We start from the raw sequence: 26,406 nt of genomic DNA, 5'->3' as shown, positions 1-26,406 counted from the left end.
AGCTTGGTACAGTATATCCAAAAAACAAAGCTAGCCAGCTAGCACAAAATGAAAGTCAATCATTGTATGTGATCTAGCCGTTGAAGTCGCTAATATAGAATAGATCCATTCACTCAGTTGGCAGACAGTCGAGCCATCTGTATATACTTTCCTTCATGTTTTTGAAAAACAAGGGTGGGGAAATTATAAAAGAAAATAAAAAACCTTATTTTGTTATGTACATAGTGCTGCACTTATAGTATGTTTTGACTCTGTTTTAGCCCTTGCTTTAATAAGCCTATGCAGCATAATGTCCCAGTGGCCATGGTCATATTTGGGTACTTTCCTATTCTTTGTGCTAACTAAGCATGTAAATAGTTATGGACTTGTTGAAAAAATGGTTATGACATGTTTGGGATTAAGCCCACTAAATCACTGAGCTTTTGCTTTGTGAAAACACTGTAGCAGTCTTCATACCTAAAAAAGTGCAAAAAGAAGTGCAAATGCTTATGTCTTTAGAGTCAAATCATGCAGATACAGCCTAATGTGAGCATATTTGAACGCCAACCATTATGAACTCTGCATGTGTGGTCCACAAAGAGAATAAAATAACTTAGTTACACTTTGGGGAGCAATTGCCCTGACCTAGAAAAGATGGGTCCCACCCTTTTTTTTTTTTTAAATTAAACATTTTTCAAATAATAAATAAAACTTGATTTTCGGTGTCAACTGCAATTATGTTTAAGCAATTATACATTTAAAAGCTTTACAAATAAATAAGATTAACTCTACAGTAAACGTGCCCTTAAGTGAGCTCTCTCTTCAGCAAGCATATAACAAGCAAATCTTTCGTTGCTGAGGTGCCATTGTTCCCTCAGACTGGCCAAACAAATGCAGACGAGGCGAGGAGCAGCAGTCCAGCACGATGTTGCCATAGAAACAAAGAGGCCTTGCTCATCACCCGTGTGTCCCGGGCCCCAGCCCCCTTCTTCAATGCAAGCAGGGCCGCTTAATTTCCCTGACCCCTGGGGTCTGCTTTTAACAGGCTCCATTGATTGGGACAAATGGGAGAGCGCCAAGCTGCTCGCAACTCCTCTGTAACAAGGTTAAGCAGACTGAGGCTACAGAGAAGACATTTGGAAGAGCCGGACAAAAGTGCAGTTTTTTTTCTTTCCTGAGCCGAAACAAATCATTGACATATTTAAAGGCTAATTAAATGATGTGTCGAGCTCATCCTGTATTCATTCTGGGGCGCAACCTCACTTTGGATCGATGATTGGCGCCTGTAATGTATTCCTAAATGGCAGCCATTAAACCTTCGGAACGAATCGCCTGTGAACAATGCGCTTCCCTGCCTCGGTGCAGGTGTAGACGCCTCAGGGAAGCATACTATAAATGGCGAATATCGAGCGTTTTTCTTTGACATGGTTTGATGCAAACCTCAAACAGAGTCTTGAGTTTGGGTTCATGCCACCCCAGCTTTTTTTGACCTGCATTTTTCGGAATCTGTTGGGTCATCTGAAATATTAAATTCACAACACATTGTGATGAAGTATCTACAGTGAAATCAGAACTAAGGTTTCGACACTGAAGTCCACAGCCCACAAGGCAAAATGATATACAGCCCAGGAAGACTGTAGAACACATACCTTAGTGGAGTTGGTCCATGGACATGAACTGAGCTCTACAAAAAGAAGTCCTGAGGGTTAGAAACCTGCCAAAATTCATATTTCCTTAACCTAGAAGTTTAACACTATGGTGGGTAGTAAACTATAAACTAACTATAAACTATGTTTGAAAATAGATATTCACATGTTGCAATCAAAAGGTCAAGCAGAATCATAAGTAGACTGTGTGTGTTGTGTCCACACCCACTTTGGAGGCACTATGCAGCTGTTGCTTTTTCAGATGGAATAGATAATAGCAGTCTTACTCCCTGAAGGCTCATTAAGGACGTTTGGTCAGTACCGATACGATATAATCTTGCATAAATATACTCCAGGGATGGCGACTGATTTATTGGAGGAAGCAAATGAATTTGATACTTGCTCTCAGACAGTCCATTTTGCTCCCCTATACATGTCTGAAGATTTTTTTTGTGTGCATCCCTATCTTCAGATTTTTTGGACAGGGAGGGTTGCACAAGGCTAGTGACAAGATGGGGCACCAGCTGCTCCCTACACTTCCACTCTGCCCCCACATTCCCCTCCCTCATCTTCTCCTGCTGCTTACACTGACGGGAAACACACAACTCCTTTATGCTACCTGTCTATCACCCATCACACCACCTTGTCCTGCCGCTGTCACTAGCCATCGCAGTAGGACGGCTCCGTGAGTCTGCCTACAGAGACATTCACTCTTTCTGTCTACTCTTTCGCTGCATAATTTGTTTGAGTGACAAACTGCTCTTCTTTTAGTAGGAAGTATTTGCAGCATTTAGTCAAAGTAAAAAATTTTCTTTTTATTTAAAAATCATCATCCAAGTTCTATCCCAAAGGCACCACGCCTCTGAAACAAAGATTAATAGTCAGTTGTATTGACTGAATGAGAAAAGATATTTATAAACCTTTTTTTTTTTTTCGTTTTTGTTCTCAGTATTGTTCTGTAAAGGACAATTTTGTTTGCCCTAAGATTGCTTCCTCACATTTCTGCCTCCCCCTCTCGCTCACCATTCATATGCCGAGGCTGTTCTAAACACACCTTGCTTTCTAAAGCTCTGCTTCCCCCCTCCTTTTTACTCTTCTTCACTGAGGCAGTTTGCGCCTTTGACCAGTGGGATGCTTGCACAACAAGGGAGGGATGTGCGCCGCAATGGCTGCTGTTGCCCTGGTAACTACCCGTCCTTGAGCAAAGGGCACATTCAGAGTTTCGGGGCCAAGGTTCTGACAGACGCAGTCAAAACCCATAAAAGCTGGCAATGCATCAATCCAGGCACGAGCCACAAAGACGCTCAAACCACTTAGCGCCAAAGGTTCATCCACATCCTAATAAGGATTGTGGTTCTTTTGTGACTACAAGGTCTCAACCCATGTTTTATGCATAGTATTGTCTTGGTATAATGATGAACGTTGATTATGTGAATAGCATATGTGTCGTTCCCATATTTAACCCAATACCCCAGCTTCTTTTTTTTTTTTATTGACAAAAAAACAGAGCAACATACTATCACCCGAGTCACCGGATCCCTATTTTTTCTGGCCTTCCTCTTGAAGCAAGCCACCTGGGAGCAAAAGAGAGAAGAAAGAGTTCACTCTTTTATTTACTTCATCCTAACATGACCAATACAATGGTAGCTTTTTTTTTTTGGTGTTAGCTGAATGGTATATTGACAGGATGTAAAATCTACAATATCTCCTAATAGTGCACCTGTATGTCTGCCTCATGAGCCCGGGTGTGTGGTTATCTGACCACCCTCTCTCACCCAGGAAATTCCTGCTCCCAAGACCATGTTCACTGATCTGTATCTCACAGAGGAAATTAAGGTCCCCACAGAGGCCGTGACTCTCAATCAGGCAGCCTTCTTTGACTGACAGTGCATCTTTAATGGAGATAAATGCACATGCAGGTCTTGCTCTGCTTCAGCCATCTGCAACCTGCTCCATCAAGGTAAAGAAGCAAAGTGGGGGTGGATAGAAATAGGAGGTCCACTTCCAATCAAATATCCTCCTCACATCCCTGTGAGCTATCAGTCAAGTGATTTGTGTCTGTATGTATTCAGCTGCCTCCTGTGATTGCTGTAATTTTACCAGCCTTTATTTATGCACTTTTGTCCTGTATGGGAAGAGAAATTGCTCTGCAGTGAAAATTCCACACATTATTGGTACAGCTTTAAAAAGAAGGGGGGAAAAAAAACTTTTTTTTACCAATTTTTGTTCAAATTCAAATCTTAACACATGTTTTAATCAAAGGTGCCTTATTAAATTGGCTTCTATGTAAAATGTTCTTTTCATTTTTTTTTTACTATTTCTTTTTTTTTTTATTTAACTCTCCCTTGGCTCTGACTATATTTGTTATTTGAAATGATCTTTTATATTTGTTAATGAAACTATCATTATTCATGGGACAATCCATGGGTGACATTCATGTTAATGCTTAGAAATTAACATGACATTAGTCCTTTAGTCATTACCAAAGCCAATGAGAAACTTCCATGCAGAAAGTGTACAGTGTGTATTGACAAACCATATGCACAAACCCTATGCTTCTCTGCATACTTTTTGTGGGTCTGGAAGATTAAAGGCTCTATCCACTAAGGCAGGGATTCTCAATGTTTTTGCACCCCAGGACCCCTTTAACTCTAAATTTTGTTAACATAATTCAAATATTAGACTTATTATTTAAACGCGTGGAAACGTTTTATTATTTATTGGAGCCATAGAGCTTTTTATTTCTGTAATTATCACCAACAGAGTGCATTAGAACGGTATTAAATGGTATTATTTATACAGTACTGTGGGTCTCCCTGTGTGTGAGGTTGTAGTAAATGCATTTAATTCTAGTGGTCAGTATGTGAAAGTAGTGGAAGTATTCAATAATAAATGTAACTGTTTTATGATTTCAGTCACTCTGATGGAATAATAATAATAATAATAATAATAAGCTTGTAGATTTATTGTCATCAAGTGACATTAAACCATTATAGAATTGTGAACCAGCTGTTCATAATTATCATGGTTATCCTAAACTGTTTTAATTGACCATGTTAGACTTTATACTTACTTAAAAGTAAGTATTTGCTCTTTCAATTGGATCATGAATCCGAATCGTGATAATGCCCCAGCTTTCCGCGAGCCTAATCGAGTGCAATTAGCCATGCTATCTTGGTAAGAAATACTGTGATACTCTTTTCCAAGTTCATTAGATTGACATTAGCCAAATTTCATTTATCTGTCTTTGATCACATGTATACAGAATGGGGAAGTTGGCATTTCACCCAAATGTATTTGAGTGCTCTAACATTTGCACAGTTACATTTGCTTTTTGTGTTAGTGTTTTAGGGCAAACTGAATAAGTTAAACTAATTAATTTCTTAGTTGAAAAACAACAAAAAACCTTTTGAACATTTGAAATGATATTTTCATTATATGAAATATATATTTTATTTAATGAACCATTAGATTAAGGCCAGGCATATGCTTATTAATCTTATACGCTTTAGTTATGGCTTTGTAACCATATTCTAAAAAAGAATTTAGATATGGTGAAAAGAGGATCGACCATCATAAATATATCAGAGATTATTTAAGGTTAAAATTACATTGCACAAAGAATTTAAGGCATGTTCTATATATAATCATTTAATAGTATTTGTTAAAAAACCTAGTCGTTAAACATGCATCATGGCTTCTGATGTTTTTGTAGAAGACAATCTTCTTTTTAACATGTCTATGGTAAATTCAACATCTGGTTTTAAAGCCATACCTAAAACTAGATAAAAGTCATGGGTATATTGGCTGGCTCTGATTAGCAACCAATATTAGCAACAACCATTTTTGTGTTTTATCTTTGTGTGTGGTTCGGAGGAGGAGGGGGGTTGGGTTGATGTTGTTGTGCAGTAGTGGAGAAATAGCTGATTAGTGAAAACTTTTAATAACTAAAAATTTTGATTTTGATTGAGTAGAATCTCCAAAACTTTATTAACAATAGTGTATGTACACTTTTTATTTTTTATAATATACTGTTTATTTTTAAGGATGTACACAAAACTGTACCATTTACCCATCATACACACAGCAGCCATCTTGTGTATGCATTGCCAAAATTAAGTATGAAAAAACACCCTAAGATGGCTGTTAGGTGAAATAAATATACTGTCAGCAGTTCTTAATCTTCATACCCTCTCTGTCCTTGTGGCTCCTAAATGGATCAACATATGGATCATACCCCTCAACAAACATCCCATCATTTCTTACCCTTACCATCTGACGACACTGCAAGATTGAGCAGTCTTCTGGGCTGCAGCCTGGGACTGAGGCTTTTATTCGTTTATTCTTTTAATCTACTCTGTGTGTGTTCGCACATATGTGAGCGTGTGAGCAAACACAACATGTGCAACAAGCACAAACCTTCCAGCTGTTGCGGCCACCCCGGAGGGCTCATTTCCCAGGTGTTGGGCACATTTTTTAGGTAATCTCCCTTCTCACACACACTCCACCGGCCCGATTAATCTGTGCGCAGGAGGATTTGGGTTGCAGCCGCGACAACTGCCAGAGTTGAACTCGCACTTGCATAAACACTCCCTGGATGTGATATATGTCTTAATTTTGATGTGAGGTGTGTTTATCAGGAATTCACATAAATGTGAGCTTTCACAGTTGGAAAAGGCCTGAAAAGTATGAGCCATATACTTATATTTTAGCTGCCAGCAGGTTTAGTAAGCCACACTCGTGTAACAGGGTTATATACAGCTCATACATCTACAGTACATTTAAATATTAAACCTAATGATGGGAGGGCCCCCCCCCCAACCCCCATTGAAGGATACATGATATTTAGTTCATGACTAATGTACCAAAATTTTAACACACTATATCCTTTGGGTGTTAAAGTAATTTCACTCTTTTAGGGAAAAGAGACATCGAGAACCTTATTTAGCAAAACTTATCACACAGAGCACGCATCAGGAGTAAGGAATATTTCCACTGGGAGGACAATGGTTCAGGAGGAGTTTTTTTTCCCCATATAAAGTACGGTAATATACACAGAAGTACTTCTGTGCATTAGTTTACCTCCACAGAATATCTGCTTATAACATTCAATTATTATTATGAACTGTATGCTCAGATAATCCATACAGTACACCATAAGCACAGGTGATGTTCATTTTTGTCCTTTTTAAATGTTTGTAAAATTGTTGAAATGTTGTATAATGATTTTTTTAGGATTTAGATATCCCTAGAACATTCAATCCCTTTACTTAGTTTCTGCACGATTCTGTAGCTGTTCACATAAACAAATCTACAGAAGAAAAGACTTTTCTTTTTTATAATTCTGACTTTAAAGTAGAGAATTATGGGTACCAGTAAGGGAAAAACTTTAGTGAAAACTCCCACTTTATCTATACTTCTGATGTTAGTCAGAATTCTAAAATTATAGTCATAATTCTAAAGAAAAAGTCAGAACTCCTAAATATATTTTTTATGGTGGCCCTAATCCTCTTCCATACAAATTCCAGATGCCATTTTCTTTTTCAGAATGTATTTTGAACTGTTACCAACTAGCAGGTTTTTTCTTTCCTCCGAATGATAAAGTATTAGAAAGAGCAATCAGAAAGCTTAGCTATCAGGTAAAACCTCCTATAGGAAAATTTACGCAAACTTACCATAGTTTTTTGTCTAGAAAAAGTTGTACGATTGAGGCAAACCATTTGCTATAACGCGCTTTTTTAAACTAAAACTTTTCAAACCTGTTGAATGCATTACCGAACATTCTGCCATTGTCATCTGTTAGATGCATTAGCATTTGATAGCATGTTCCTCGGAAAGCTATCTGTTTATGCATGCTAGTTCCTATTATGTTTTCAGTAAAAGTCAGCCTTTTTTAGCCGATCAGAAATACTTGCTAACTCTAGGGGTTACAGGTACGTCCCTCACGGAGGCCTGGGTAGATCCAGACATGTTAATTGCAGTGGACACGGACGCCCAGAGAGGGAAATGAACGTGTAATATGTGGCCAAATTGTAGGGTGAGCCGAACGCCGGGCCTTTAATTGCTTTCACACAGACTTGATTGAATTATCTGCCCAGGCCCCGGGTTCTAATTGAATTGCAAGGCCTGGGGAGACTCTGCCAAATTCTCGATCTGTTACTGCGATGAAACAAACTCTTTCATCACCTTCAGAGCAGTGAGGATAAAGAGGATGGGCAGACTGTAACTTGGGACCACCAATAAATGATATCTTTACCACTGATGGTTAGTCAGGGCAGTTACAGCAAACCATGACGGTACTATATGTATAACATTTATATGTTTAAAATTTGTATTTTTATATATATATATATAGTGTTAGGAAATCCTCTCAAATCTATTTTAGGACATCAAGGTAGTAACTCTTTTTCAAGCAGGGAAAACAACCGATTTATGTTCTGATCGTAAGCTACAGTATACCCACCCACTCCCATCTTTCACAGTAGGATCCCCCTCTGTCATCCATACTAGTCGTCCGTAATTCTCTGCTTTCAGCACTTTTTTCTGCTGCGCTAACAAAACCAAGCATCCTGTGATGCCCCACCCCCTTTTACCATCTTTTCTTCTTTTTTTTTCCAATGCACACTCTCACATAAAACACAACCACACACAAACACAAACCTCTCCCGTGCGTCTCTTTAATATAGCTTTCATTAAATGCAGTTTCAGGCTGGCTTTGGAGCGCTTGAATGAACAACCCACAGAAAAAAGGGGAGGGGATCCGTTACTGCTACATTCACCCAGCCTCTCAGACAAAGGAGTCATTTTGTGGGGGCTGTGGGACATGTGTACGAGTGAGCATGTGAGTGTTGGAGTATCTGTGTATACACGTGTACGTATGTGTATGTACATGTTAAAAAAAAAAAGAGTAATTTTTATGGATTAACTGCAATTTTCAACTAGTGGACTTCCAGTAGCAGAGTGTTTGCAGGCGGCCATGATGGATAAAAAAAGCCACATCTGGTGCCTGCTGGCAAATACTTTTAGTTTAGCGCAGACGTTCTAAAAGGTTCAAGACTGCCCAGAACACACACACGCAGAGATGTCTGGGGCTACAGGTCCGTCTTTAGTGCCCACATAAATCAGCACGGACGACATGGTCTGGAAACCTTTGAAACAACCAGCAAATTACCTGCAATAAAATCCGACTAGTGTTTTGGCACCCTGCACGCTGCCTCAAGGTGTGGCTTTTACACGTCCTTCTGCGTATTCGCCTTGAGTTAGGCTGCTGTTCCTTTTTTTTTTTTTTTTTTTTGTCTCCAACAGTTATTAAGAGTAATAAACACAAGCACGAAAGCGCTTAAGGGTGGGCCTGTCACCGTTTTTGTCTTTTAACTTTTAACAGCCAGGAAAATGCAGAATCCTTTTTTTTTTTTTTTTTTGACACAAAACCTGGAACCACTTTGAGGTGATCTGGAGCATTTTGACAGGCCTGCTGCTAAATTAGACCTGAAGTGTTTATAAATTCCATTAGAATGTTACAACCTTCATTTCTACCTTATTTAAGAGCACATTTTCATTTCAATCCCGTTCCCAAAGTGCACTTTTGCTTAACGATTTATATGGGGGGAAAAGGAAAGAAAAACACACTGAATGAATATTCCTAGCTGGAATGATTTCACGTAGCCGCAGAGTTTTCGAATAAAAACAAAAAGTGACTGTGTTAAAGTGAGCACATATTGCTGCATTTCAATGGGGTCATACTCGTTGGGTTTACAAAATGATTCCTCATTCACAAATTTGGAAATTTCCTAGGAGCTTGCAAACTGTGTTGCTGTTTCTGTGTATGCCAGGAAAAGTTCAGCATAATTCACAGTGTTATTTCACTCATTTTAAGTTTCTGACTAACTCTTCCTAACTATATATTCTTCCACCCGGCCTTTTAGTGACTCAGCACTGATGTTTTTTGATGTTATTAACTTATTAACAGATCAATGATTAATTAATTTAATCAATAAAAAGCATACCGTAGCTGTTAAATTTCCAAAACTATTACAATTTATTACTATTTATTTTTGATAATTTTCTAAAATGGCAGCTTTGACAGTAGCACCAGTTTTAATTCAAATGATATATATTAATATTAATGTGCTCATTATTTCCCAGCTTATATGGTGGTAGACTATATTCATAATCTAAAAATAATCAAAACGAATGTAAATGCTGCAAATGTATTTTAACAATTTAAAATCTATACTCTGTTGTGCTGATGTTTTCTGCAAATAGAGGTTTATTTAAGATTCATGGAAGGAGTTTCCAGTGTCGGCTGTTTGTAACGTTCAGTACGTTTTACCCACAGCAAAGCCTTCAGGACCTGGACGTGTTTATGCTTAGTGGTTTCTCAGTCATGCTGAAGCTGCATTTTACTTTGTAATAAATTTAGGAATAAAATCAAGATGGTGGGGGAACAACTGATAGGCTTATACACTCAGTGGCCACTGCATTAGGTACACCTGCTCGTTAACACAAACATCTAATCAGCCAATCACATGGAAGCAACTTAACGTATTTAGGCATATAGACCTGGTCAAAACAATCTCCTGAAATTTAAACCAAGCATCAGAATGGGGAAGAAAGGTGACTTGCATGTTTTTGAACATGGCATTGTTCTTGCTCCCTGACAGGCTGGTCTGATTATTTCCAAAGCTGCTCAGCTGCTCATCTACTGGCATTTTCACTTACAGTACAACCATAAAAAAAAAAAAAAAAAAAAACAGATGTGTTGGACTAATGGTACTTAGTTATTAACCTAGTTAACCCAGTGTAAGTATGTATCCAATGTTGTAAACATTAAAGCACTTTTTGTAAGTCGCTCTGGATAAGAGCGTCTGCCAAATGCCTAAATGTAAATGTAAATGTAAATGTATTGGAATTGCGCTCACCAGATCTCAACCAATTGCACACCTTTGGGATGTGGTGGGAAGGGAGACTTGCATCATGGAATGGCAGCTGATAGATACAGCACCTTGTTTAATGTATGCTATAAAGTATTAAAGCAGTAAGATAGGGTCCAATCCATTACTAGAACGTTGTACCTAATGAAGTAGCAAATGAATTAATTAAAAAGCATGATGTGAAATAGATAGATAGATAGATAGATAGATAGATAGATAGATAGATAGATAGATAGATAGATAGATAGATCACATTAGAGAAAATAATATCCTAATCAATATAATAAATGAAACAAAACTCTGTGAAAATCTGATCAGAGATTTCTGGTTATCAGCCATTTAGCGAGGGGAGACGAGGCTAATTCTGGTCAGAGATGAGCCCCTGTTGGTGTCACAGGCGCTTGTGTAGTGACCATTTCATCTCAGGTAGCATCATAAGATAAATGCTCAGTAAATTTACATTTAAAATATTTTTTTAATATATATATATATATATATATATATATATATATATATATATATACATGATGATACTTGGTGTGTAATGTTTGCTAATTAAGAATACATACAGGGGATAAATTGGGCTGACAATGTCATTATGTTTTCATTAGTGTTATTAGGCCTCCCATGGTATTCAATTAGCATTTATTATATTTTAATGTTTGTTTCCTCAAAGCTTAAATGAGGTAGATTTTTTTTTTTCAGCCTAGTTTTCTTACCGCACCTGTTTTATACTAAAGACACAGTTGTGAGCACACGCTTAGCGACCTCATTCACTCATCAGGAGAGGGACAGGTGAATAGCAAGGGAGGGAGAAAAATGGGTCAATAACAAAATGTAAACCACATTGATATTCTGCTTAAACAATGGCTCGATTAACTCTTACCTTATGAGATAGCTGTAAATATCATCATATCATAAATCTGTCAATGCACTGTCCTAGAAAGCGTTGTAAAGAACAGAGGGAGCGTGATTAAAACGGGTAAATCCCATAACTGAAATTTCTTAACATGCAGCATTATCTTGTCTCGTCAACGTCATTTCAATTCATTATTTGTCTTGGCAGTTTTGTCTGTGGCATAATTGCTAAAGAAACTGTAGAATGTTTTGATTGTGCATCATGTGACTGCAAGATCTCTGATCATAAGAGGCATAAAACACTTCAGGTTGTGCTGTTATCCCCTATATTTTTGTAAAGCATGTACAGACCATTTCGCATAGAACCATCTGCAAGTAAACAGTGAGATGTAAAAAGCCTGTGCAGTTTGACCCCTCTCAGGACACCGCGGATGCGTTTATTTTCTCAACTCAGGCTCTGATTGTCTTTTAAATACACAAGTACATTAGCACTGATTCGGGCAGGAGCAGGATATCACTTTACTCGTATATTTTCTCACTTCACGTCCATGTGTGTTTCCATGTAAATTTCTCTTGTATGTTTTATTTCCTCCGGATGTACAACCACTCTGTTTCCCTTCTTCTGCCATAGAGCTGCTTTTCATTTTCATGGGCGCAGTTTTGATATGTTGAAGTCCCAGTCCACTCCTTCAGCTCCGTAGTCCGAGCTTCATTTAGGGATTGTGTTGACGCTGAATGCAAGAGCCTCATATTTCACTTCATCCACCATTTATTTTGGCCATAAATCATAAGAGAAGGAAAACATGTCACAACTAATGGGAGGTGAAGTGCCTTATTGCTGTGGTGGTGTATATTTTCCTGCAGCCCATTTCCCCATCCTCAAACACGTATTAATGCCTCATCCGGAATCACACTCTAGTGCTGAATATTTCACCATGCTTTTAACTCTAGTTATGCCACAGAGCAGTGTGTAAGCACGTTGTGTGTCACTATGTTTGGAGAAGAAAGAACATGTCGAATGTAAGAGAGCTGTCAGGCTGGGATTCCTGTTGGAGGCTTATGAGAACTTGGATGTGGGAAAGATGGAGTTTGTTTATATTCTTTAGACAGCAAGAGAGTATGTTCTGTATAAGCAAGCGTGTGCGCCTGTGTGGTGGTTTCCCCAGCACCTTTGCTCCTGTGGTAGATGGAGGCGATGAAGCGAGATAGAGAGCGACAGTTTGAAAGAGAGCAGGTGAAAGAGAGCATGGGATAGCGGGAGTCTTTCTGTCTGACCTGATTTCTTGAAATACCAGGTGCCCCAGAAGGGACGCGAGGCTCCAGTTAACCCCTGCCCTCCGTAATTGAGCCCAAAGAACGTGATGTCAGCAAGTCGGCAGATGAGGCCCTACTTACTTTTAAGACGTTTAGCGGGTGGACCGAGCCCTGACTGGGGGTTAGTCGCTCCAAATAACCTCCTCGGTCTGCAGCCGTGAATTCCAGCTAAAACCGTGGAGGACGACGAGTCTGCTTTATTGCTCTCAGCTTCCCTGAGAAGCCTAGAAGATTAAATGCATAAGTTAGCCATGTGTGGCATCGAGAAGAGAGCAGTGTGTTAGGAACAAGTTTAAGAAGTTTTACGGAATGCTTGGCTAGAGGTGAGGCTGACTCTCCCTTGAAAACCAGATGTGTATAAGAAACTTTTTTTTTGTCTTCATTTCTGTCTTTATATCTCTTTCTCACTCTCTCCGTCTCCTCTGCTCCCTGTCCACACAGGGGTTGGGCCGGTGTACAGGGATGCTCTCTACATCTCTGTCCAAGCCTGTTACAGAACACCAATTCGTTCCTGTGGGTGGAAAAATCTGTTGTTGTTTGTTATGGCTGTATAATGATGTCTCTCAGGGATCCAAGCACTCTGTGTGAACTATTAATAATGTTTAGGGAGATCCTGTCAAATCTTACTCTGTAACTTAGACAAAAGAGTGAAAAAGGCTGGTGTTGGTTTTCTAAGTGAAAATTTTCCTATTTTGCTCTTGGGTCCAGTGCAATAAATAAAATCATTTGATACAGTGCCCAAGCAGGTGCTGTGCATTTTGGGAGGTCCCCTCAGGTCAGGAGCAATGGAAGGTCATTGAGGTGACGGGGAAAGTGTTCGCTAAAATAGAAAATGGAGGGACTAACATTTACATGTGGAGTGGTGGAGCTCAGCTACGCTGGCACACCCCATGCTTCATAGCAATAATGGTTTATGATTAATTTCCCCTCCTTCTCTTTCCCATTCTGTCTCTGTCTCAATTCTCCCTGAAAGAGATGACATCCATGAGCAAATCACAGGAAATGGAGCACTCTTAATGTGTCAGAAGGGAGCAAGGAGGTTTCAGTAATTCAGTTCAAGCAGAAGGCTCAGTTTGCCTGGCCTCCTCTCAGAATGTTTCAGCATCACTCCCGTGGCCCTTAATTTCCTTCCCATGCCTGGGCCCTTGGCGAATGTGAAGAATCAAAGAGCAGACTACTTTTTCCTCACTCCATGACTGTTTTTTTTTTTCTTTCAGCATGCCAGTCGGGTTTCTTCAAGCCAGCGCAGGGCGATGAGGCGTGTCTGCCATGTCCCATCAACAGCCGCACCACCAACGATGGAGCCACCAATTGTGTGTGCCGCAACAACTATTACCGCACCGACTCGGACCCCATCCAGATGCCCTGCACAAGTACGTCACTTCAGTTGTACTTCACATTTATCATCAAAATGATCACAAGAATGCTTACCAAGTTTTTTATCCTCAGCTCATTTTTTTAAGATGGTTTAATTTTCAGAATTATCCTAGAAATATTTTTATCTAATATTTAAAACCCCAAAACTTGCATACACAAGGTAATTTATACATTACCTTAATCTTATACAGTTAGGGCTTGTCTAATGTTCAAAAGGTTTAGTTCGACTTTCTAGCTGCAGATAAGAGGGCAGTAATGCTGAGAGGATTATGCTGACTTTAATTTGGACGATGAGAAAGTTGAGATTGTATTCAGGCTATATGAGTAAGCTTTTCAAAACGCAGAGAAACACACCACCCAAGGACATGTAAGTGTAAATATGTAGGGGTTACACAAGGTTACAAATCAGCTGCAAATAGCAGCTGCAAATAGCAGAAATCAGTCCTGTTATAACCCTACGTATCCCCACATTTATTATATTCATTTTAGACAACAGGCAAGACTAGTATTTCAAAAGAGTCTTACAAAATTTTAAACCAAATCATCATACTGTAAGAAAAATTGTTATGTGAAACGGTAAACCAGCAAATAGTATCTGCTGACAAAATTCTAAGTTCTGTTATATTTCAGCACTCTCAAGTATGACAACAGCAGCACATAGCCTTTAGCCAAACCTTGACCTCTTACATCACAGAAAACAGGTTAAACCTCTGTTGCCACCACGCTGGCTCTGCTTATTCCCTCTGGCCTGGGAGCAGTACGGGTTACAGACTAGCAGAGAAGGGCATGGCCTCTTTGTCGACACACAGGAGGCTGATGCTGCCAAAGCTGCCTTCACTATTGTAGGCACCGTGTTTTCATTTCTGTTTGAAAGCGATGGTGAGGAGAGAGCGAGGAGGAGGAGGGCAGAGAACGAGAGAGAGGGAGAAAAAAAAAGCCAGCGAGAGAGAAAGCAAAATAGAAAGGAAGATCACTTGAGCTGTTTGACAAAAGGCATTTGCATAAGGCCAGCCCTGGGAGCAGAGCAGCTGTTGTGAATAAGAAAACAGCATCAACGTCACCGAGCTGCCGCTCAGCAGGCTTCACACTGAGTAAAGACTGGAAAGGAGCACATCTGAGGGCTCCAAAGAGCTTAACACCGCCCATTACCACCCGCTTTCCCTAGGAAGGCAATGTTTAGGAACAGTTTTGCGTGCAATAACGGGGGGCCATCATGAGTTTGCCCTTCAGGACTGGAGATGTCTCGTAATGGGGATGTGATTAAAAGGGTCATAAATGAGCTATCAGTCGGATGTTCTTTTTTTCTTTTTTCTTTTTCAACATCAAGAAGGGAGAGGGTTGCCTCTTGGTTGTCTTATTAGCCCCCAGAGAACAGGATATACAAATTAAAACCACATGCCTGCTAAAGATAAATACAGCATTTTTCTTATTGGTTTGTTTGTTGTTTTAGATTTTCTGTCTATCAAAAAAAAAAAGGAGGCCCTGTAAATGCAAATGACTTTCATTTTTTCATGTGAAAACATTTGCAAAGATTTTCCATCCTGTGCATTTCCTTTCTCCAACCAATACACACAGAGTGAATTTTACCAGTCTTGAATGGGACGTACCTCACAGTATGTGCTTTTAGCCTCCGGTGAGCAGTAAACCTGTATTTCCTGTCGTTAATTAGCAGTGCCGAATGATGTTGGTTTGATGTAGAGCAGTATGAGACAACCCTGTAATTGCAGTGTTCCAAGTCTCGGTGCAATTCATTGTTTTTACACAGAGCACATATGAATTAGCTGCAGAACTGGACTAAACAAAAATTCAGGATGTAATTGCGGTTTGGAAACAGTGATGTTGTAATATGGTTTTAGAAAAACAGACTGTTTTCGAACACATTAGGATTTCTGTCTGAGATCTGAGACATCATGTTTAACCTTCCTGTATATTTTCAACCTCTCCTTTTTTTAAACCTTGTTTGGACAGTAATGGTTTTACATGGATTGCCAGGGTAATTCCCCCTATTACAGGTGTTGAACTGTTTATTTCGGCCCAGATGGTATAAAAGAAAGGAGACTTTGTAAGCATCCAGAGCGTCCATTTTATTGAAAAGAAAAAGAAATAGTAACAGCTACAGCTAGTGGAAGTGTAAATGCTTTAAGTAGAATTAAAAAGGATAAATTCATAATGCATGTGTTATGCAAACATTCAGGTTGTCATTGTAATTATAAGCTATTAAATAAGGATTTAGTCTAAGCTTCAAACCATTTGTTGGTCATCTTTACCTATTAGGTTTATGTGTATCTCTGTTTATGTGTGTGATGTCTACAGCTGTACCGACGGCTCCACTGAATGTGATCTCCAATGTGAATGAGACATCGTTAAAGCTGGAGTGGAGTCCACCACGTGACAGCGGCGGGCGCGGCGACGTCGTTTACAACGTCATCTGCAAGAGCTGCGGTGGCAGAGGCTGTACACGATGCGGGGACAACGTTCAGTTCACACCACGCCAGCTGGGCCTCACTGACACGTGGGTCTACATCAGTGACCTGCTAGCTCACACACAGTACACCTTTGAGGTGCAGGCTGTCAATGGCGTTTCAGACCAGAGCCCACATTCTCCCCAATATTTGTCTGTCAACATAACAACTAACCAAGCTGGTGAGTTTTTTTTTTATTTTTTTCCTGTTTGTGTTTGTCCTGAGTTTGAAATGAGGATTAGGTTAGTATGAGAATTACTGTAGGTCCTAAATGAGCACAGAATGAATTTACACCTGTAAAGTAAATTCACATCGAGTAAATGTTTACCGGCGGCACAGTTGTCGCGTTGCACCACCAGGGTCGGGTTCGATTCCCACCTCGGGTCTATGTGCCCCCCTCCCCCTCATGGCCCAAGTCTCCTGGGATAGTCTCCAGGAGAGGTAATTTTTAATCTTAAACACATAAAACAGCAAGGTTGTTAATTGGTTGCACGCCAGTGCTGGACACATTCGGGAGTTAAAAAGTGTATTAAAAATACACAAAGAGAAAATGTAACTAATATAACAAAACGAAACGTCTAACAAATCCCAATTTTATCATAAGGTGTTGATATCCTATTACAGCAGTTCTGACAGTAGTGACAGCTTCTGGGAAAACCACTGATTTATATTAATGTCCTAATACCGCATGTTATGCTTTCAATAATAACAAGCAACACTGGGACTAACAAGGGATACACGCCACAAAATTGGATTTAAAAGTTAGTAATTGATAATATTGTGAAGTTTTCTGTACTAAAAACTTTATTTAGCATTTTTGGAAGAAGTCTCCCACCTAAGCTCTTTATAACACTCAGATTTTCGAACCTGGGAAAGTGCTTATGACAGCTGGCACTGTGGATTCCCTGGCACGCCAAGCTGCATATTTGTCATCTTATTAATTTCAAGAGAATTAAAAAAGAGAGGCTGAGGAGAGAATGCCTGTTTAAAGCTGCTGTTATTGTATGTGATAACAGAAAATTACTTGCTTCTGGATGTTTCACAAGACTATATGCAAATATTTCTACACACACAAGTATGTTGTATCAGTGTTTATAAAGAAAAATAACAACTTGCTTGCTGTAAAGGATTATCACACTGCTATAGGAAAATAATCAGACAATCAGTCTGGTAACCATGACATTGCATTGCATCAACGGCGTTACACTATATAATCATTGTTTTTTTTGCTGTAATAGTATTGCCTGTCTAGTTTTACTCCCTGTTTAAGCAATTTCACAAACTTTGACACTGATGTTTTAAAAACACGTTATTTTTCTTTTGTCCCCTATGAGGTCAACACCTCAGAGCCTGTCCACCTGTCCTTATCCCCAAACCTCCCAAATCTCAACCTTAATAAACACACCCTCGTTTGGACGATGCTACTCACACCAGGTGTAGCTCGATGGCCTACTGGTCTTACAGCTGTGAGCTCCTCATCTGTGAATGGGGTGTTAACAATTAAAGCACAACTTCATGCCTGCTCCATTTCCTCCCGAACCAGCCTGTGATTGCACTGCATGGCAGACGTAACCACATCGTGAAGCTGTATTTCATTCTCCTCTCCAGCTCCCAACAGCATGCCTTAGTTTATGAAGACATTAGGAATAAGCTCCGCAAGATTTAACGCGATGTACACAGGCTTAAAGCGTAAACTGGTCTCTGGCACACACCCAAAGAGCTTAGAATCAGAAAAGGGAGAGATTTGTTTTAAATAGGGGAAAAAAGCTTCTGATTAGATAAACATTTTCCATTGCTTTGCAGCGAGACAGGCTTGAGAAATTTTCCCAATGAGTTTACCCTCAGATGGTGCTGTAGCAACAGCAGCTGTCCTTTTTATATCCCTGCAATTGTGGTTTACTTGACGGCGTCCAGTTACTTCAGAGGCAAAGGCTTTGGTTTGTGCTTTAATTGTCTCTATGAAATATGCGGTGGACTGTTCTCGGATCAGCCCTCAGCGCGCTGATTAACTCTGATGGAGAGAGGCTTTATCTTTGCTCTCACTTATGTCCTTGCTTGATTCATGTAGAGCAGCGTGCCAGCACTCTTCCTGCCACCAGAGTCTGGCTTGGCCTCATTAAACCCACGTTTCTGAGGCTTGACGTTATTTCATTGAACGTGATGTGCCGCTAGGGATGAAAATCGTCACTTTTCCAATAACTACTCCTCCCAGTTGGCTTAGCGTCCGGTGCCATGAGAATGTGGCTCCAGATAGATGTTTCTGAGGAAGAAGGAGGTAAAAGGACAGATGTTTGAAAAGAAAGTAAAAGAAAATTTCAGAAAATGTGACTTTGGGCTAAAGGGGGGCTTATAGTGTGATTAATGTTGCCCAAGTGCATGCTGGGATGTCTTTAAGAAAAGCCAACACTCTATTCTCTCTCTCTCTCTCCCTCACACACACACACACACACACACACACACACACACACATTCACACGTATCCAGTGGCTTGCATAAGTTTTCATCCCCTGAAACTAAAATGTTCTCCAGGTTGCTTCTCTGACTAATCCCCTGCTTAAACAGTCAGTGACTTTTTGGTGGTTGTCCATATTCTTTCTATTTTTCAGCAACGGATTTAATGGTGCTTTGTAGGATGTTCAGGTGGGTGAATCCTTATGCAAGCCACAGATCCTGTCTCTCTATCACACCCCACACAAACTGACACTTTGCTATAAACCGCACCACACATCTTACTACTGACTGACCCAGCTTTAACAGAAGTTTCTTAGTCAGGTTTCTTTTTGTCGTTCTCATTTTTGTGAACACACACACACACACACACACAAAATAAATAAATCTATATATTACTCCCTCCATTGTAATTTGTGTGCCCCTCACCCATCCAGTCAGCTGTGCAAATCCAATTAGCACTGAATGTTTGTGCAGTGAAAATGTGTTTAACGTACTCAGTGGAACATTAAAGCACAAAACCATACATGAGCATGTACTGGGTACTGGGTTATGATGAGGAAAAAGGCATATTACACTTCCATTTCTCTAAACTAACAGACAGACACAGTCAAGGCCTCTGAATTTCATGCTCTTGTTTTTACCAGTTACACACACTGCACTCGTGACATTTAGTAGGATATTGCCAGGCTTATGGGGATTGCCGTGAAGGAGAGAAAGATAAATCAGTCTCCAGTGTCATTATAAAGACGAAGTTACCAGAAAGTAGGGTTTAGTTCAGTAGAGTCTGTGCCAAAGTCAAGGCCCTCAAAATGAAAGCCACAGACCTCATCTTTACCTGTACCTAAGTGCTACATATACTTCTTAAAATAATCAGTATACTGAAATCTGTATAAGAGTACTACGGTTATGTCATCTAGAAATTCTCAGTAATTATTTCCTAGGAAATAATAGGAATATAGACAAACAAAGAATTATGGGACTGTAAATTAACGACACCAGGGGTATTCAATAAAAGATTGTAAAAATCCAGTAATATAAAATTCTCTGCTTACCAAGCTCAAGCTCAGAGTATCAGCCAGTATGACTCATAGCAACAAAATATGACAGATAGCGATAAAATATGACTGATAGCAACAAAAGTTACTTTTTAATGCTTAACCATTAATGATCATGGTCATAAATAAGACACTTCACTTTTTATTTCTTTTCCGTGCTTCACATTACCACTGATTACTAGGACAGTGGAATCTTAATAGAATCCACTTAACTGAATTTGATGTTTTAGTGGTTGACTTTTTTTTTTTTTACAGACAATGTTATCTGCTTGCTATCAATAATTTACCAACCAACAGTTAACCGTTAAGTTTTTAATTAAAATTCTTCCTTTTCTGGGGGACTCGTGCCATGATACGCGCAGGGTACAGGCTGTGTATGGTAAAAATTCATTGCAAGGCACATAAGCCCACACTTACTTACACACTATAGTTAATTTGGAGATTGCAGTTACCTTATTCAGCATGTCTTTGGATTGTGGGAAGAAACCGGAATACCCGGGGAGAACATGCAAACTCCACACACACAGATGCAAGGCTGAAATCAAACCCCAACCTTGAAGGTGCAAGGCCACAGTACTAAACACTACACCATCCTGACGTCTATCTGATGACCTGCCTTAATTAGCTAATTAATTACAGTAAATGCATGTAATTGAATAAACTACAACAGAGCAGCTGTTACAGAAGGCACATTAGTTCATGTTTAGAAAAGTAGAGTTTTTTTAAGTACTGAGTTCACATACTGCTGAAATACTCTATTACTGTAGGTCATTGTTTTCTCCCATGAGAAAAATACCCGTCAATGTTTGTCATTTAGCAATGGATTACATGAAATGCATTTTTAATTACTGCATACTGCGACTAGCTGGTTTTATACATGGGTGATTTTGCACACATGTGCAGATTAAACGACAATGCGAGTGGCATGGTTCATGTATTTGTTTGTGTAGTTTATGTAAAGTAAAAAAAACATATTCCGATATATTTCCAAATGAAAGACTCAGGTTTCCAGGTCGCACTGTAAAATTATAAGCAAAACTACATTCAAGAGTCTATATTCTAATATTCCAAAAGTCTAGGACAGTACAAAATATGAGACACAACGCTGGTTTGTTTAGACAGTTGCAGACATTGTGTTTGAATGGCGCTACTCAGCCCATACAATTTCTGGTGGTATTTTACAACAGGGACTAATATTTCATTTCTGAGGACGTGCAACAGTGATGCTCCAAACTGCGCAGGATATTTGCAAAAGCCATCTTCTATCCACATTTCAACAAATATACTATATCATTATTTTTCTAAAAAGGAATGTTATTTTCATAAGTAAATATTTTTAATGTCAGGAGACTTTTTGTGTCCTGATCTAGCAAATTCCCTCCACAGGCAGAGAGGACCAATAAAATATCTGTTCCTAAAGCTCAATAAAAGCGAGGGAGAAAACATTTGAAGTGCCCTGCCAACACCACCATGCAACCAATCAGGCGCAGCAGGTGTTCCTATTTGTCTGTCAAGCCTATTGTCCTGTATTCTTTCCAGGTTCATTAGCAAGAGCTTTAGGCTATGTACTTTAAAAGAAACAACTCAAGATAATGCCTGTATATACAGTAAGTTGTCTAGCATGAAGGAACATTTACCAAAACCAAAATCTCGCCTCAGTGACCTTTAAACTTCTGGGACCTTTTAGGGATTCCCAGGTTTTTTATAAACTTCCTTAATCTCCTTACTACAACTTTCCTATAGTTTTACTGCAGCTTTAGAAAACATTTATTCTCTGAATAACATGACCTTCAATTTGATGATTTCTTTCACAGGGATTAGTCATTAGAAAAAGAATTCATTAGACCGTCCCGTTGGCATTAACGCACATCTTAAAAAGAGTTTACCAGACCAAGAAACAAATAGCATCAGATTTCTCAGAGGAATGTTATCCATCTGGTAAAATTAGTTTGCCTGAACTGTAGTCAAGCCTCCCAGAGGAAGCAGAAAAAGTAGAAGGAAAAGTGGAAGCCTGTTCACGCTGCATAGTTAATGGCTATGATTGGGCTTCAGGGTGAAAAATTGTACAGTGGACTTCATTAAACAATAGTGTCCAGTGTTGGAGTCTTTCTTTGCTGCGTAGTTCTTTTAATAGCTAGAGAATCATCAAAGTGCTTCCCTGTGCTCATTCATTAAGCCGGCGCATTTATTTCCCCTTGCAAATATCATTCTTTATGGCCTTTAAGGCAGACAGTTAATAGCAACCTTATGGTGTAGTAAATATCTCTAAAGAGCTTGCTACTCTCTCTCTCTTTCTGTCTCTGTCGTTCTCTCTCTGTTGCTCTCTCTTCATCTCGATCTCATTCTTTTTTTAGAGGTATGCATGTGTGTATCTGTCTGTCTATCTATCTATCTATCTATCTATCTATCTATCTATCTATCTATCTATCTATCTTTTGCTCCTTCAAATCTCTCTCTCTCGCTTGCTTTCTCTCACACACATGTGTATGCCCCCATTGCCCTTTGTCACTTTTTTCAATCCTGGGATCCCGTCACCACCCTCTCAAACAGAGTGGCCATCACTTTGGATTAGAGGTACCCGGTCTTCAGGAGAGAGAGCTGTGAAAGGGTCCGATTGGGGCCGAAGCTCGCAGCAGCACCTCATTTAAGCACTAACTCCCCCAGGACAGGCCACTGGAGCTAAGAGGCCTGGGTCAGACGGGCCAGGCCTTTAATTGCTTCTGGTTCAGATGGCTTTGGGGTTACATAAACATCTTGTCATCCCTCATTAGCCTGGGCAAGTCAGCGCTTCTCTGCTTCCACAATTTGGCCTCACAAGTTGGTATGCATGAGAAATAGTGAGAAGGGCAGAAAGAGAAAGGCAGAGTGTGTGTGAGCGCAAGTGTTAATTAGTGTCGTTTTGAAGCCCTGCAGCTGCAGAAAGGAGGGGCGTCTGTTAGAAGAAACAAACAAATAAGTAAATTGGAAGTGACTGGCATGAAAGTATGTTTCTCATATGAGCATCTCTGACGAGAGCAAAGCAAGTGTTTTTGGGAAGCAAAACTCTCATTTTCCACTTTCAACAAAATGTGGTGTGCTGCACAGCTCTTCCCCGGCCCTTGCTGCATTGTTGTCTGGAAGTTTCCCAGCAGCTGTTGGAGCCATCATCACTCTCTCTGGCTTTTCACATATAATGCTGTGCAGGATTCAAAGCTCATTTAAAAAAGGCGGAGGAGGCAGTGGACAACAGAGGAATATGAGCTACTGTACAAGATGTTCAGGCTCAGGCTTGATGTATGGTGTATTCAAAATTATATTTACCCGGTTCCTGAGTAAATATTAAAAATATTAAAATTTAATTTAATTTAATAAAAAATATTATTTGGATTGGAATGAGTTGAGCTGATGAATTACTGCTTGGAAATGTTATTCACTTTTTAAATACAGGAATGCTTGGGAAAAATATAAAGTAGTCCCTCATGCTTTTATTGTTTTATTTATATTATTCCTGCTGCATAGTTCGGGTCTGAGATATTTAGCTCTATATGAACTTTCACTCTAAGGGTTTGAGGGTGGTTTATGGGGGCTGTCTGACCATGCACCCCACAGGAGTGGGAACTGGCAGGAGCTTAAACTCTGTCGCTATGATGAGTTGACAGCTTTTGTGGGGTTTCTTTAAAACACATTTTTAGCAATAATGCTGCTACAGGCAGGTTTTTCTCAACCTTTGTTAGGTAAAGGGTCTTCTTGTTTCCACTATTAAGGTGTTACAACCATTCATTTTTAAACCAGGTGGCTTATAATGTAAGTGAGTATTCTTTCATATTTACAAAATAATACAGATTGAATTATTATTAAGGAGTTGAAATATTGCTTTTTAGCACCTGAGTAGCAAAGCCTTGTAGAGAAACAATAACTACCGTAATTTTCTGAATGCACAAAGTATTGTGTGTTCTGTTGGTTAGTTAGAAAAACAGCATAATGGAGGGACCATTTAGACATAAAAAAAAGAGAATACAGGTTTGTTATCCATCGATCTCTTGATCATAAAATGTGTTTTTCGGACAGATTCTTTGAAGCAGAAACAGTTACGCTAGTTTTCCCACGTTTGATATAGCTACCAGCATTCCTCTGAAGGCTAGCAACTAGCAAGATTTTGTTTGGTAATGCTGAAATGTGTTTTTTTTACAAACATAATGACCTAAGATATAAAGATTTTAAAGGGAGATGGTAAAAGAAGGTTAGTGCCTGATTAGATAGTTAGTGCAACTTTTTGAACATTTCTCTGAAGGAAAACTCTGTATTGTAGCTAAGCTAACTATACTTTTACAGTAGCTTAAACAGCAGTACTGATGTGCTTTCTCTAGTGAGGTAACAGCATACTCATTAAAGATGGATAAAAATATCGATTCAGTGATGTAATGCGATTTCCTTTTTTGTGGTGAATCATTTTTCGTCCATCGGACGTTTTTTTTTTTTTTTTTATCAATTCAATTTTAATTCCTAGATGATTGCATTTGAGGTGGTAAAACATTCCTGACCTGTTCATTTTTTTTAAATAACATAAAAAAAAATACTTTTTTCCTTCTGTTCACTACTACGTCGCACTTGCTTTATGGAAACATTGAGCTGTTTTGACAAATCATGAAACTTACCGGCTTCTTCAAGTTCCTTTTTTGATTATCTTCAGAAGTTCTTCTGCCAAAGTATATATATATATTTTATTCACCTCAGCCCCGATATCAGTGATCCAATCTATATTTGCAGCCATTTATTTGCACACAAGACAGCACTAAGGATCAGGTCTGTATTGCATGAGTCAGAACATCTTACACTCCATCCCCCCCTGCAACCTGAGCCCTCTTAACCCAACTAACATGCCATACCTCTCTTAGTTTTGTGATTTGTCTTAATTATGGTGCTCTGGCAGATCCGAAAAAAAAAAAAACCTTATTGAAGACAGGCACAGTGTTTTATTGAGGTAATTTACCGAGGAAAACTGGAATGACAGCCTGAAGCTGTAAGAAGCAGTAGTAAGGCTGCGTGTTTTGGCTGGGCAGCTTTCTGCACAAAGCCAGCTTTTACCCTCTCCCTCCACTCACCTCTCAATGCGTTTCCTCCGCAGCTCTGTACCAGCAGGTCACGCAGGGTTAATCAGTCATTACACAAACACAGGCTGATTCCAAACGCAAATACACACACATACTCATGCTTAAGGCTAGCATTCACTAGGGACAGGGTAGGAAAAAAAAGTCTGTCTGTCTAGCCCACCCTCTAGAAGTTTTATTAAAGCAGTCTGTGACAGATGACTGGTGATGTGTGATTTGTCTGGCACTTTGGAGTGGAGAATCGCCGGGGAAGTGCCACTCAAGAGGCCGCTGAACTCCTTTCATAGCACTCTCTATTCCTCTACTCAACACAGGAAGGGAGATACATCTCCTCTGAGCAGATTAATGAGGAATGATGACTAAAACCAACAGCTTGCTTGGCAGAAGATGCTGTTATTAACAGTTCTTACAACGGATTTGGCCTAAATAAAGTTTTCCTGCGTGTATAAGGACAAAATTTGTGGGAAAATTCTTCATATTGTCAAGGTTTGACATTTTCTATACTCTGTATTTCCGAAAATGGCAGAATTTATTTGCTCTTTGTACATATGTATCTTAACCAGATGTAAAGTTTGAGTATGAATACAGGCTATCGCCAAAGATTTTATTTCAGTTCCACTAAAAGATGCCCTGTCACCCTTTACATTTATATCCTATAAAAATTTTGATATCCTCACTCCCTCAATATCACTTTTTTACTATACGCTTATCCTGCACAGAGTCACAAGAAAGCCTGAAGCCTGTCTGAGGGGACCTGGGGTACAAAACAGTGAACACAAGCACACACACACACACACTACACTCAATTTTTAAATGCTAGTTAGTCTAATGTGCATGTCTTTTCACTGTGAGAGGAAACTAGAATACCCGGAGGAAACCCACCAAGGAAGGGGAGAACACGCAAACTTCACGCATACAGAAGCACAGTGCTAAACACATTGTGTCTGCTTTTATATATCCTAAATATATAAAATATACTATTATACTACACTTTGTAAAGCATCAATGTTACATTTAAAAAAATTATAACTACAATTATAAAGAATTATAAATAGGGAAATGAGTTCAAACTTTCAAAAGCAGGATCATCCACATCTGTCTCATCACCTATGGTTGAAGTGACTTCTGACATTTAAACATAAGCCTTATTGTCTTCTTTTACTTTCCTGAGCTCTGTTCATACCATCAGAGTATGCAAGCACTCTGCTCTCAATGATGACATGATCACACAGGATCATCAGAGA

General features: G+C 39.4%; 1 protein-coding gene across 3 annotated transcripts in view; it reads left to right on the top strand.

Annotated features, from left to right (window-relative positions):
* ephb2b (eph receptor B2b) overlaps positions 1–26,406 on the top strand; it is a 154,622-nt gene that overhangs the window by 88,893 nt on the left and 39,323 nt on the right. For all 3 annotated transcript variants that reach the window (XM_053483769.1, XM_053483770.1, XM_053483768.1), the window contains exons 4-5: positions 13,948–14,103; positions 16,421–16,750. In XM_053483769.1, the coding sequence (XP_053339744.1) occupies positions 13,948–14,103; positions 16,421–16,750 (486 nt within the window). The remainder of the gene's footprint in view (positions 1–13,947; positions 14,104–16,420; positions 16,751–26,406) is intronic.

Source organism: Clarias gariepinus, chromosome 23 (genome assembly GCF_024256425.1).
Source record: "Clarias gariepinus isolate MV-2021 ecotype Netherlands chromosome 23, CGAR_prim_01v2, whole genome shotgun sequence".
Classification (NCBI taxonomy): domain Eukaryota; kingdom Metazoa; phylum Chordata; class Actinopteri; order Siluriformes; family Clariidae; genus Clarias; species Clarias gariepinus.
This window is presented reverse-complemented; position numbering and strand designations above follow the sequence as displayed.